At 39.9% G+C, this 15,681-nt stretch overlaps 1 protein-coding gene across 1 annotated transcript; it reads left to right on the top strand.

Moving 5' to 3' along the window:
• The first annotated feature begins 3,798 nt into the window (after window positions 1–3,798).
• LOC311061866 (uncharacterized protein) lies at window positions 3,799–15,445 on the top strand. The gene is made up of 9 exons (XM_084080567.1): window positions 3,799–3,926; window positions 5,361–5,497; window positions 6,649–6,762; window positions 7,400–7,456; window positions 7,785–7,922; window positions 10,323–10,370; window positions 10,924–11,037; window positions 11,514–11,651; window positions 12,694–15,445. Exons 2-9 carry the CDS (start codon window positions 5,408–5,410, stop codon window positions 12,817–12,819), a joined length of 825 nt encoding a protein of 274 aa, XP_083936693.1. The 5' UTR covers window positions 3,799–3,926; window positions 5,361–5,407; the 3' UTR covers window positions 12,820–15,445.
• The last annotated feature ends 236 nt before the right edge of the window (window positions 15,446–15,681 follow it).

Genomic DNA, 15,681 nt, shown 5'->3' with positions numbered 1-15,681 from the left:
GATGCACTGACTGTGTTGCTATGCGAACGCGATTCTAATGAAGAAGAGGGGGGGGGGCTGGAGCTTAAAACACAAAACAAAAACAAAAAAAGATCTACAAGCTGACAACGCGTCGCGACGTCAGTTTGTAGATCAGTTATATTGGGGCGAGCTAGCTCTGCTCATGACTGAAAATTCCTCTGCGCTACAAAATATTATTTTATTTGCTCCACTGCGCCCTCTACAGATCTGGTCAATATAAATTACCATTGATCAGATCTGTAGAGGGCGCAGTGGAGTAAATACAATAATTTCCATCTGGCGGACATATTTCATTTTCTGCCCCAAAAAGAGTATTATACAGAGAAGGTGGGGTGCTGGGAGGCTTGAATAGACTTTCAACAACACAAAACAATCTTTGTTTCGGTGAGTAGCGAAATCGTTTTGTTTATTTATGACTAAAGATTGAGACCTCGCACACTAGTGTAATTCTCAGTCTACGAGAATAGCAGCGCGCCTGGCAGAGCCAGGGGCGGATATTTGCACTAGGCATACCAAGCACTTGCTTGGAGCCCCAAGGCATGGGAGCCCCCACCCCCCCCCCCCCTTTTTTTTTTTCTTAATTAAAAAAACGTTTCTTCGCATTTTCGCGCGCGCAAAATAGGCCCCGAACCAGAGCTTTGCTTGGAGCCCCTAACTTCTTAAATCCGCCCCTGGGCAGAGCGTTAGAGAGAGAACTCACTAAACGCTATGGACCAGAGGTAGGGGCGAGCGACACCCGCGTACGACGGAGAATAAACGAGCCGCTCCGCTGCAGCGCATCTTTCTACTGCAGTGAAATAACGTCCCGTTGGCGACCCGCACACACCCACTGACCGCTGTGTGTAGCCTGTTATTTGTCACCCAAATAGCTGCCACTGTCATCTATAGGACTAGAATACACCGATTTATGTGACAGGATTAAAAACATCTAATTATCTGATCCAGAGGAGGTAAGACAGAGATCTTTGTGTTTATGTTAAAACTATGGGACGTGATGATGCCGATGATGATGATGACGATGTTGATGATGAAGGTAGGCTATAGGCTGCATATCGTGAATTCCTTTACAACATTTAATCATGGGTCCAAATAATATCAAATAAATGAGAGCTCTTGGCATCTATAGGCTCTGCTGTTTCTGATCAGTTTAGTTAGGCTATTGTGGAATTATTGGTTAAGTTGTGAGATGAAGTCAGACATGGAGGCAGGTTCATGCTGTATGGTGGCGCAGTGTGCTTGGAGACTTGCCAAAAACTGACTGCGTGGTCCTGAAGCTGATTTATCCTCTAAGGTGAATGTAGGCCTACTGCCATGAAGCAGCAATATGTCTCTAAGAACAGATGATTGGTTGCATGTTAATGTCATGTTTCTGATCAATTGTATATTTAACTTCCACATACTGCTTGATTTATAGTGCTTTGTTTAAAGATTATTAGATTATTGTTGAAAAGTAGATGATTTCAATATAGGCCTATAGGATAAAGTAGGATGATTAAATCAGAAGTCAAATTGGACTGGTTCCTTTAAATCTTTGCCTTTTAAATTGTTTTCAAGAATCCAGAATACAGGTAGAAAAAGGCTTATTTTTTAATCCAGTTTCCTTACATTCCTTTTCTTTCCCCTGTAGGCCTATGATTTAACTGATTTAAGTATATAGGCTATACAGGCCTATACATCATTATGTTTGCTAGTTGAAATGAATGTTTACCTCTTGATTTCTATAAAATGAGAGCTCCATTCAGTCAGTGTAAATAAAAACAATGTAACCAGTCAAAGTAACCACTGGAGGTCCCCCTCCCCTCTTCTATACTGAAACATAGGCATATATAAAGAAGCATACACTCAAATCATTATTTAATAGGCTCTATTCACAGCAGCCATATTATGAAGACATTCACAGGTGTTACCAATGATACTAATGAAGGCTTTGTTCCATTTAGTCTAGCACAGTGGTTTCCACGACCCCCACTACTCTGAGAGTGTACCAATGGAACCAAATGGACCCTTACGGGTCCATTTGGTTCCATTTGTACACTCTCAGAGTTACACACCTGTAAGGGGCCATTTGGAAGCCCATGAGGGTCCCTGGACCCCAACTGTAGACCCACTGGAACAGAGCCTTCATTAGTATCATTGGTAACACCTGTGAATGTCTTCATGATATGGCTGCTGTGAATAGAGCCTATTACAAACATATTGTTGCATGACCATATAATGGTAAAATATAGGTATTTTCCACTCACATTTCAATCGTCTGCCTTCTTAAAGCTTGTACTATGTGTTATGGAGTACATTTATGCTAATGTTTGCCCTTTTTTAAACTAAGGGAATAAGGGATTCATCATTGGCTGCAGATGCTTTGGAGAAAGATAGATTCTGTATTGTAGTGACCTTCTGATCTAAGTCATGACAACAACCTTTGTTAGGAATACTTTTTTTGATGTAACAGCACACATGTACGACGTGTCTCCAACCAACTCATGCTCCTATCAATTAACCCTACATCCTCCACTGTTTAACACATATCAATTATATAACACAACACAATACAATGCACGTCAATTCCCCTCCCAATTCATTCCCTTGACAAAGAACAATTGAACTACTTGAACCCTATAGTGTCTCTATTCTGTGTTGAAAATCCGGGGAAACTAACCGATCATGAAGTGGTAGCCACAGTGCGATCTGTGGAGGACATTGGCAAAACACAATTTGATGGCTTTGTGGAGAAGCGAATCAAGGATCCTTCTATCAATTTCTATGATAACATCGCAAATAACAATCTACCTCTGTTCAAATCAAAGCTGAGGAAAGCATCATCAAAGTCTCAGGTGAAGATAACAAGTATGAAAAGTGACGTGCAGCTGTTTTCCAAGCTACATTGCTTGCCAAGCTAGAGATGGTGATCTTGACACATTCTTTGAACACGAGTGCATTGGCTGAAGGTATCAATACAATGTGCCCACCAATCAGTAAAGCTGATCTCTTGCCCTGTTTGGAAACTGTAGCACCACGTCCTGGTGATACCCCCAAAAGAGTTTTGTATTTTTGATAGCGCTGCCTTAATTAGTGCATCAGTTAGAGCCTAAGAAATGTAACCGTGTGGTCAGTACATTTGATGACTATGTACAGCAACAGTTCCTTTCGTACATTGCACGAAAGTTGAACGAGGAGACTGTGATGCGTGTTGATGTGGTGTGGGACACGTATAGAACCGACAGTCTCAAGGAAGGAACTTGGTTGTGGCACCGGCATACCACTCCATGTGACTGAACAGACATCTGTGCCACGAAACTGGAGCAGCTTCCTTCGTGTAGATTCCAACAAAAAGACATTATTCGGCTTCCTCGCAGCTGCTCTGGAAATAATGGTTGTACTTGTTCCAGATGGGAAAACACTTTTCACAACCCATGAAGAAGATGTTTTTCAACTTCAACCATGTAGGCTACACATGAAGAGGCTGAGTCACGAATGTTGCTACATGCCTGGCACGCTACCAGCAGGGGTACAGATGTGGTTGTGTTGGCTATCGCAATGGCAAGTGTCATGAATGGTTGTGAACTGTGGTTGGCATTTGGACATGGGAAAAAGTTTGGAGAAAGTCTTCTTCATCTCTCACACGCAGCGGCAGAAGTAACAAATGATGATACTGTACGGATGAAATAGAGAGGTTCTTTGTTGTCCTGTACAGAAGAACTCCTCTGAAGAAAGTGAACGAGGCACCCAAGCAGCTATTTTCTCATAGAAATCGCAAAGTAGAAAATATTCCACCGACAAAGGAGGCACTTCGTCAACATGTGAAGAGAGCAGTCTTTCAAGCCGTAACTGGTCAGGTCAGAAGAGTGGGCACCTGGACGAGTGCGCACCTGAATTAGGATTTGTGTTAGCATGCTGCTTTGTTGTTGGTAAGTGTATATTTAACCCACTGTTCTTTAAACTCCCAAACATGACACAGCAACGAGGTCAAAAGTGCAATAGAAGAGTTTATTTGCCAAAATAGTACTGAGGTCAAAAGTACATAATAACATAGTTTCAAAGTACAATAGAAGGGTGTTTGCCAAAATAGAAGTACAGTTAAAAAATAGGGGAATAAATGGGAACATTTTTAAATACCAAAATAAATTAAGGATACCAAAGAATTGTCAAATGATCAATATTAAGATAGAGAAAACATAGCTAAACAGTACACTATAAATGATTGAAGAAAAAATAGTAGCCTAAAAAAATAGAACAGTACACTATAAAATGAGGGGGAAATGGAGATAAATAGTAACCTACTGTTAAAAAATAGAGGGGAGAAAAACAGTACACAATAAAAGGATAACAGTACTTCTATTTTGGCAAATACACTCTTATATTGTACTTTGAAACGCTGTTATAGTGTACTTTTGACCTCGTTGTTGTGTCGTGTTTGGGGGTTTAAAGAACAGTGGGTTGAATATCACTTAATACCAACAACAAAGCAGCATGCTATGTAAAGTTAAAAAAACACCAAATATTATTGTTTACTATGGGATTCAGAACTAACAAACATCTTAAGTTTTGTCATAGCGGCCATGTTGGAATTCAAGATGGCGGCAAACCCTTTGGTCCGAACTCTTGGATCCAGCAATGTTTGAATTCAGCCCACAAAAATACCTCAAGATGCAAAATTTCACACTTTCTGCCAGAAGCGAACAACTTTTTCACATATTTCCCTGACTATTGTGAATTGAACCCATTCTAAGAAAAAAGAGTGGATGTTGAAAGAATGCTGTGCTTCACCATATTATCTCTGTGCTGCCTAGGCCAGTGGTTCTCAAACATTTTCATGTTCAGGGCCCCCAAATTGATGGCCGTGGACCCCCATCTGAAACAATTTTGTTCTAGGGAATCTATAGCTGAAGCATACAATAGGGTTATAGTGGTGAAACGCATTTTGATGTTATATCAACTAATTTTGCTGGGAACCCCCTCAAGGACCACTGAGAGTCCCAGAAATTGCTTTGAGAACCACTGGTGTAAGCACATGTCTTGTGTACAAGATCTTTACAAATGTCATGAACAACCAACAAGGCTAATGCTGTGCCTACAAATCACCCAATTACTTTGGAGTGTGTTGGTTCAAAGAAATCAAATTCTGGAAAAACGAAACATACTCTGGAAAAAAATCTATTAAAGATGACACAAACTGATTGTGTTGATATTCAACTTAATACAGTATGACTGTACTGTTTTGCTGCCTTGATAACTGTGATGTTGTAATTTATTTTTTTACTGTGAATTTGTAAAATGTAATGCTCCATATAAGTTACATTTTGAGATTTTCTCTGTTCTGTTGTTCATTGTGTGTTAAACAGGAAGTCAAGTCACATTTCCTTGCACTAGACGTCCGAGCGACTCCAAGATGATGGCGAAGGACATGGCGCCCCCGGTGTCCACTCTGTCCCCGGGACAGGTGGATTCTTACCACCGGATGGAACCCAAAACACTCGGGGTGAGCTAACCTCATTCATGGCTTCCACTGCACTCTTTAAACACATCACATACACTGCACTGCACAAGAGTCAAGACTGCACTGATGTGTATGCACGCTGTGTAAATGTACACATGATGTAACTAGCACATAATAGAAACCATGGACACAGCATCTTCTCCAAGCGTGCTATGAACATGCTTATTCTCTTTCTTACTGTTGTTGCTATATGCTTAATTATTTCTGTGTTATTGTTGTTGTTGCAGCTACAATGTTGACGAACCAAAACCAAAGAATTGCACTCCTGTGTACTTGTACAGAAGATGTAACGCACGCACGCACGCACGCCAATTAAATTCAAATGAGCTTTATTGGCATGAGAAAACATACTGTACGTTCACATTGCCAAAGCAAGTGTCAAACCATTATAAAACAATTTAAGAAAAACATGGGGAAAGTGCATACAGTTGGAGGGGGTACAGCATCGTGTTAAACAGAGCTATGTCTCATTGGATGTTATATATCGTTGCTGTCCGGCAGAAACCAGCTACTGTAACTCCATTTCGACGCTTTTGCATGTTTTCCCATAAATCAGGGCCATTGAACACCCTTTATTTCTGTGTGTTGGTAAAAAAAAATATTGTAAAAATGAAAAGCATTAAAAAGCACTTCTGACAAAACCAGCTAACTCCATTGGATCCTCAAACTTTCTGCTAAACCAGCTTAGTCCACCAAAGGGGGGTGGAGTTAGCTGGTTTTGCTGACTCCAGGCTCCACCCCCTTTTGACCGCCAACCTCATTGTGAGCTTGGAGGTCCATTCAGCTGTTCTTATCAATGATGAACAAAACCTCCGAACTCCACTTTTTGTTTTGTTTTCGTCATTTCCTGAAAAATGCACATTTTGGAATTAGCTGGAGATACACACTAAATGTTATATATAAATGTTATACAGGGTATACATCTTTTTTAAACAAATAGCAGCAATCTTTTGCAGTCACTTTTGGGACAATTAGCAGCATTTTTCCTAAAAATATTTAAATAGCAGGCCTATACAAAAAAAACTCATATTTAAAATGTGTTAGCAGCTCTGTTTATATGTGCAGCAGGTCTATGTCAGAGGTCCCTATACATACACCTAGTTTATACATACTTATACTGTATCTCCTCCCAGGCCATCCAGATCATCATCGGAGCTCTCATCCTGTGTCTGAGTGCCTCAGTCCTGCAGATCCATGAGGTCCACTTCACTGGAGACGTGGCTCTGTTCCTCATTGTTGTGGTCCAGGTCAGTGACAACACACACACACGCACACGCACACGCACACGCACGCACGCACGCACGCACGCACGCACACACACACACACACACACACACACACACACACACACACACACACACACACACACACACACACACACACACACACACACACACACGTTCTGGGGACCCACATGCGGTCCTTGAGGGGGTTCCAAGGGATCCCCGGCAGCTAGGGTTAGGGACCAAATGGACCATTACGGGTCTGTAACTCTCAGAGTTATGGGGGTCAGTGGTCTAATGCATACCAAACTGGAGGTCCTTGAAATTAAAAAGAGAACCACTGTCATACAGCAGCAATCCATATACAGTAGGCCTACATAGTGATCCACATCATTTGTTTTCCTCCAATTTGTTTAAATTTGAGCTTATTCACCTTAAAACCTTCTCAGTTTTTACAAGGAAACCTTGTTTTAAACCTTTTTTTTGTGGTGGTCCACCCCCTTGTTATTAGAATGATTTTAAATTCTTATTTTATTACAGATTTTAGTGTAGTCTCGTATTTGTCAAGATTCGTGTCAGAACAGCTATAAGCTCAGTTTATTGTTGTTGTTGTTGTTGTTGTTGTTGTTGTTGTTGTAAAACATTTCATTGTGATGTACAGGTGACGTTGTCTGGTTCAGTGCTGGTCCACAGTGGGAGGTTCCCATCTCTCTTCTGGGTGAGTTTTAATGACAGGACAATGATCTTAACCACATTTACCGTAGTGTCCCAAAATAAATGTATACAATTGTCAGCTTGTACATCGGCTGTTTTCGAGTAGCCAAGGTATAAAACAGGGCTTAATAACTAGTTAAATAAGTTGTTAATAATACGTAAATAATAATAATAATAATTGCTGTGTTGGCAATGATTAATTAGTGTTAATTGATTGATTGATTGATTGATTGATTGATTGATTGATTGATAGTTAGACTGACAATAGAAGACATTTGATACTCACTGTAATGTACTGTAATGTATATGAGCTTTTTGTGTGACTTGTGTAGGTGAAAGTTGTGCTGGTGCTGCATCTGATCAGTGCTGCGTTTGCGACGGCAGCCCTGGGCCTGATGTCCAAACACCTGCCGTACCGCCAGGACTCCTACCACTGTGAACACTGCCGCAGGCTGGAGCTACACGCTGTGGTAAACTCTTCATAAGCCTTGTTGGCATGGAGGTGGGAATCTGGGTCCTGCACACTGGATGCTGAAAAAAGCTCCACTGTACCTTATTGCTGACAGCAATAAAATAGGAGCTTTTTTCAGTGTTTCCAGTGTCCATACTCTATTTCTTCTTAGAATAAAACATGGACATACCAGACAAATCATTCAGTGAAGTAATTGAAGAAACTTGCTGGATTCATAACATTTCACAGGTTGTAGGCCCTACCACTATGATATCCCTATAGTTTCTGAGAGGAGTTAGGGAGCACAGATCATGCCTATATTGACTGATTCTTTCTAGACCGGATTAGAAGATCATAAAAATAAATAAAAAAAGCCCAGACTAATGTCTACTACGGTAATCTCTGGATCCAAATATGTTATGATCACACTTCACACATTTAAGCCATGGTGATGATAAGAGTTGAAAACTAAGACAGCAGTCAGGGAGCATTTAGCGTAAGGATGGGGTACAGCTAAATACTGTAAGTGCACCCACGTGAAATTGGGTGCACAAATACAACTAATTCCACAGCATGTCAACACAATGGGCTGAACCTCACACAGTTTGATGATGACTATTAGTATAGGATCAACATTCATTGCATTGGTCCAATTGGTCAATCTGATATGCAATGAAAGCAAAAGACCATAATTGTGTGAGGATTGAATGAATTATTGTACCAGGTCGAAACATATTGAGTATTTTAAGGGAAGTGGGACAGCCTGCTGTGGGCTAATTTAGCAGATGCAGGCATGTTAGACTTGAATCAACCACTGTTGTTTTTAATATAGGCCCACTTAATCCATTACTGTGGTCAAAGATGCAGAATTCGAATCTCTGCCTCCAAGTCAAGCGATAATATTTTTTGCACATCTGCATTCAGATTGATTAAAACAATTGATGTGATGAAATTTAAGGTCTCATCAGTATACAACCCTTTTGAAGAATTATAGTAAAAAATTATAATAATTTACTGTTCAAAGTCCAACTACACAAGCTTGCCTGGTGCAAGAATGAAACAATGTTTGCATGTAGGACAATTCACACATGCTATTCTGTTCAATATAAAACAATTTGTATCAAATTCTGACAAGCATGTGTATAATCTAAAAATAGGTCTCAATAAATTCATGGATTTGAGAATTACTTCAAATACAATTACACTCATTGCACAATACAGTACATTGCAGCATACTGTGCATACAGGGCTTTCAGTTTCAACATTTCATCTTAGCTCCCTCTTTATAATTTGTATTATGTACAAAAGCTTCCTGCTCCGTAACGTGTTTATTCTTGTTAAATGGTTAGTTTGGTGATTTTATGCCTATGTATTATTTGTGTCTTGCATATCTGTAGTGTTTGGACCTGCATGGAACATAAGCTGGCGTCACTATTTTGGGCATATCATTAATTAATGGCATGCCCATTAATTAATTAATTAATGAATTGTCAAAAATGGTATGTCTTTTTTTGAATAATGAAAATAGCTCATAAATAAAAAAACATCACATGGATGCACCTGGGACGTATCACCAGTGTTGTAGCCTGGGGTCGAGGGGTGTTAACTTTCGGGTCTCGCAACATACACCCTCGCCCAGGTGACCCAGCCGGCGTTAATCAAGCCCTGACTTACGTCCCAGCTACCCACGGTCAGTCCTCTTAGGGAAAAACAGGGCCCCTCAGTACGCTTCTCCGGAACTACTCTGCCGGGACCGGGGGAGGCTCTGGCACGTGGAGGGACTAGGCTCTGTGGATGGCCTCCTGTCCGGGCCCCTCCTTTGTCTCACCAGGTCTACATTCCGGCCGTCAACTGTCTCTCCGGTGGTCACCAGACTGTTCCCGGTTGTCACATGCATTGTAATGCAAGTTGTGACCTTGTACGTACAGTGGCTATTTTTTCTATTTGTCACTAATTAACTTAAGTAGTTAAATTACCAAATTGACCCTTTAACTTACAGCAAAGGGGTACATAAATACAATTATCAATCACTATAATCAACAGCAAATGGCATGTATCATTGATGAGACACTTAATAAATGAGATAAAAGTTGGCCTGATACAGTAGATCCATGGTAGATCTTTGACCACAGTCATTAAATCATTGTTAAGTGGGAGCTATTTTGAAATCAGAAACCATCTTCATATACAGTATGTGGTAGAAAGCTTTAAGGAAAGACATCTCCCTAATATTTGACTGAAGAACGGAACATAAAACATACATAGTTGTTTATTTTTGTTGTTTTAGGAATTGTACTCTTTTGAAGAACATTTACTGAATGAATACACTTTAAATTTAGTCGAATCAAATCCATAATAATGTACATTAGAACATGATTTAAAAAATAAAAAAACAGATCCCATATCTCTTTGTCTGCAGCAACATTGTTTCAGGAAATGCACTGAGCTGATCGAGCAAAAGTGTAAAGTAAGTGATGCTCTTATCAAGCAATACTTTATGTTTTAATCCAAATTAATTGCATTATTCAGGACTCTTGAGTAGTCTTGTGAAATGTATTGTAAGAGAAAGACATGCCCTGAACCTATACAGCATGACTGGTGTTGGCTGTGTAAAAATAAACAACATGTTTGTATTTTGTTTTTATACCTACATGATAATTATGTAGCAAGAAACAAGGAAAAACAAATGTTTATTATAGTCACTGAACTTCAGTCACATTAAATGTTTCTTTTTGAATGCTGATATTGACAAATGTGCACATTCTCACAAGCAATAAGTAGGTTCTGTAGTCTAGGGTTTCCAGAAGGTGGTATGCCCACTTACTGCTCTGGTTAATTTTTTCATAGCTTAATTAGCTTAAAATATGCTTCTGAGCCAATCAGAAGCTATGGGAAAATCAACCAGAAAATGAAATGGGTATTCCACCTCCTGGAAACCCTAAATTACAGTTAAGCACAGAGCTACACCGTATGTCCACCATGATTGATATGTGTCTCTTCTTGTGGATGGTTGTGGTTAGCTGTTGATCGACGGCATCCTGGGAACCCTGGTGATCTTCTTGGTCCTGGAGCTTCTGCTCTGTATCACCGCCATGATGTTTGGACTCAGCGTCATGGCTGCTGGTGGAACCCAGGTGAGTCCACATGCATTTTTTTTTCTGCTCCTTTTGTCTCACTGGACAATGCTGTGCTAATATTTTCAAAAACGTATTTTTTCTTTTAATAGTTTTCTGTTTTAACCACTTAAACCCTATACTTTGTTGACTGGGTCCCCCAGGGTATTCCACTCTACACTACTCTGCACTATTCCACTATAGTATTCCACTCTGTCTACACCAAATGTCTTTGCCAAATATAGCAGTTTTACAATCTGACGACGCATCGCATTTGCGTTTGCTGATCTTGTAGATCAGCAAACGTTCACCCCATGACGCTAGCTTTTGCTATTCAAGTTAATTAATAAGTCTAGGTTGTTTTGGTGGTTTTTATTTTTATTTTTCTACGTTTAGCCACAAATCAAAAACATATCTGTGTCTAAGTTCTGCTACCATGGCTCTACATTAGCAAGTGATGTTACCTGCTCTTCACACTGTTTGATTCATCCTTGCAGGCTCCCAGCCAGCGGCCGGCCTATCCTCAGACTCGCCCTCCAGCCGTCCCTGCAGTGCAGGCTGCTACAGCTGCTGCAGCCATGCCGCCTGCATCTCCTGTGGTTCAGTCCCCTGTGGTGCAGCCTGCAGGACCACAGGTAACCCATGATGGTCCATAGAGGACACCTTGTTACTATACACCAGTGGTTCCCAAACCAGGGGGGTCCCCAAATTATTTTTTGGGGGTCCCCAGATGATTAGCTTAATGTGCAACATTGTTTTCTCACTCAACAGTAAACAAAGCAACATACAGTATAAGTGTATACAGGGTATCTGCACATTTCTAAAGTTACAATTCAATGACTTTGCAGAGAGTGGCTGATGTAGGCTACAGTATTCTACATGTAGTGTAACTACTGTATACAAAATGACCACGCATCAATGTTCTTAACCATAATATCCAGGGACGACAGTTATGTCAAAGAATTCAACTCACTGGATCATATGAATTTGAGCGAATATGTGAAACGCAGTTTAAAGCCTTCAAATCAAGTCCAGTTCTATCCTGTTGTGCGATGGATCATTTGTCTGTCGATAGGCTATATAGTTTGCAAAGTCATTATTTATTTATTTTTTATTTTTTTAAGATTTGTTTTTGGTATTTTTTTATTGTTTTTATTGGAGAGGGACAGGGAAAGTAGTCTGACAGGAAGAATGGGGAGAGAGATGGGGGGAAGACATGCAGGAAAGGCCGACGGGAACAGGACGCGAACCCGCGGCACACTGCAACCAGGGTGCCTAGACCGCGACGCCACGGTCTAGGCCTCATTATTTATTTTTTGACCTTCAATGATATAATTATAAAAGGACTTTGTATTTGTATTGCTTCATTGGGATTAAACAAACTGCATTTTTGTGTTGCAGTTTGTGGTTTTATCTAGCTCAATAATTACAATACAAAAATCCAGTAGTTCTATGACTTGAAATGTAAAATTGTACAAAATACTGTTTTCTCATGAAAGAAAGTGATTCATAATGTTTTTAACCCTCCATACTCTTACTGTACCTGTCCATATTTACACTCTAGAACCAACACCCAATATTTTACCATGCACTGTTGAACTATAAAGCTGTAAGTTACGTTATCAGGTCACTCACTGTACAACACACTTAGTAAGTTGTCTCTCTCTGCATCCCCAGCAGGTGGCAGTAGTTGTGACAGAGCCAGACTTGGAGCAGATGGAGGTGGAGGAGGAAGCCACCACCCCACCTACTGAACCGCAGGTGGAGCCCATTGAAATTGAGATCATCGCTACAGAACCCTGAACCCCCGCCCCTCCGCCCCAACTGTGTATTTAAAATCCTGTTTATTTTATAGTGGTGGTGAGAAGGAACAGCAATGTCCCAGCATGGACAGCTCCTGTACGGTTCACTTCATAGCATACAGGCACAGGAACACCTCAACGACACACACACATATGGGTCCTCACTAATGCTCACTATGTGACAGTGGCATTTCTGTCTACATGCTCTCATTGCTCTGTGTTTCTGTGTGCTCTGTGTCTGGATGGTTCCAAAATGTGCCTACAAATGTCATCCTGGTCATTTCAAACAACTTATTTTATTTATTCATTGTTTATTGATGCAAGAACACTGGCTTTTATTTCATCACGCAAACTTACCAGGAAGAGAAAGACTGTTGTTTCTATCAGCTTGGAATCCCCACCAAATCACCGATGATGTCATTGGTAGGCAGGTTTCTGAACTGTCCACATACCCTCCCCTGAGAGACAGTGAGTGGACAGAAATGGTGCCATCTTATAATGAGCATTAATGTATGAAGATAAGGTTGAAAATGGGTGACGTGCTCCTTTAACAGTAAGTAAACTTGAGGTGTGTTTACCTGTCAGAATGGATGTTGGGGAAAGGGTCCATATCGCTAGTGCTACAGGAATGGTGTCATCGTGTTCTAGACCAACCACAAGTTTACCTCTGACATGTGCTCCTACCACAGATTTACAATAGATTAAGAAAATCAGTAGCTTGCTCTGTAGCGAATAGAGGAAGATATATCCACACATCAACATTTAACATTTTTTTAACCACCCACCCGATTAATAGACGGTTAATAATGTTTAAGCTCACTATGGCTCCACAATTCACAGTTGCGATATGTACGTGTGTGAATTATGACATAGAACAAAATGTCAAATTCTATAGGCTTATATTCAGGCTGCACTATGTAACTTTCGTCTTCTACCCCAGTTTCCTGTGCAAGTGCTGACATTGTTACCATTGAGCAAATAGAGCCTGCCTGCTTGCTCAGGAGATAAATTGAATCTTGACCATCAGGTAAAAATGTGTGTCAGATCCTGTGTCTAGGTGAGACATGAACTTTGACACAATCTAAATGTCTCAATAGTCGAGCAGGGAGACAAAATACAACCACCCCAATTGAATAAGTTAATACATTAACATACTCTACCATACAGATTGGACACAATTTTAATTCATAAAAAAAAAGTTACATAGTGAGGCTTTAAATATTTTCCAAAGAGGCCAAAATGTAGTGCAGAATCATTGTACTAGGTTTGGCACAGAAAGTCGGCTTTGTTTCTTTGTCAACCTCACTTAGCCAAAGAATCAGAGATCTATGCCTACCAGTAGTCCGGTAACAAAAAACAATGTATGGGCTACAACAGTGGCGAACATTACCACTAACATATCTACTGTGAAAACATATCATATCACAGTCCCAATATGAAGGACCGCCCTAAAGTCTTTGCACTGGTTCTCCGAATTGTTTCCACACAATTTTACTCCAGTTTAGATGTCACCAGACGTATCAGCAGGCTGATGTATTATAATCGTGTGGCTGTACTGTACGTGAGAAACTACTTTTATCTGTTGCAGCCAAAAATCCAAATTCAGTGTGAGATGACACCTTTTCCCTATTCATGGTCCTAAAACATGCTCCCTCACTTACTACTGCTAAAATGTTCGATGATACATGTATGTTAATTTGAGGATATTTAGAAAGTTTAAGAAGTTATGGTAATCAAAGTTATATGAATGTAAAAAAATATATATAACTGAAGCGTTGAAGCGTTGTAGTTTTTCATGCACTAAATGTCTTATTGCGTTAGCGATGTCTTGTTAGCGAAGGAGGGTAATTGATGTTGAGCACAGACACTGCTGCATGTAGTGAACACAGAATGTCCATAATCATTTACAAAAATACCACGAAAATATAGACATAATGCAATATACTGTATCTACAGCTGCTGTAATGTTTCTTAGTTTACCATGTCATGTGTAGGCTGCAGCAGTGTTTTTCAAACAATAGGATATTACCCTAAAGATATCGTGTCGTGACATCTTGCAGGTTTGGTGTAAGGTAAGAGATTGCTTGGGTTCAAAGTAATGAATTATTTAATTAATGAATTACAGTATTAATATCAGTGCTGTCATATCTGTATTCGGGTATTTAGGCCTTTCTCGTGAGAACTGGGTTTTTCTCCAGACCCTATGGTGCTTTGATCTTCTCTTTAAAAGCTGGTCAAACTATTTAGCTCAATCGCTTCCTCTGTTGTGTCTCAGAATATCTGTTTGTTTGTTATTTTTCACAAGAATGTATTATTATTATTATTATAAAAAAAATGTTCAGGCCCCAAAATGTTGCACTTATTGACCACAGGGTCAAGACCCATTAGTAATAATAGTTCTTCACCACTTAAACCCTATAATTCTTATATATCTACCCCCCCCCCCCCCCACCGGTGTCATCGTCGTCACACACATTTTTAACTTTTAAACATCAAATACATCAATGACATCAGTCATTATTTATCGATCTAGTATCTGTCTACTGTAGCCTATCTATCTCCTCCATTTTCTCCCCATTCATTTAATGATTGCTAAAGGTACTACTGTGTTTCAATAAAAGGTTCTATACATCAAATATATATCCTGGATATGGTTTTCATTGTTTTGTTTCATTGTCGTCGCAGATACAGTATCTGTTTATTGTATGTATTGCATTGTATTGTATTGCATTGTTTTCCGGTATACACCTGTTTACAGTTCCATCAGTTAAAACACCCGTCTGTCATCAATTCATCAAGCCTTTTCTTTTTTTTCCAATGTTAAAATACAGGACATACATACACAGAAGAAAAATAATACAAG

Source organism: Gymnoscopelus microlampas, assembly GCF_963454915.1.
Source record: "Gymnoscopelus microlampas genome assembly, chromosome: 15".
NCBI lineage: Eukaryota > Metazoa > Chordata > Actinopteri > Myctophiformes > Myctophidae > Gymnoscopelus > Gymnoscopelus microlampas.
The sequence above is the reverse complement of the archived record's forward strand: the minus strand, read 5'-3'. Positions and strand labels throughout refer to the sequence as shown.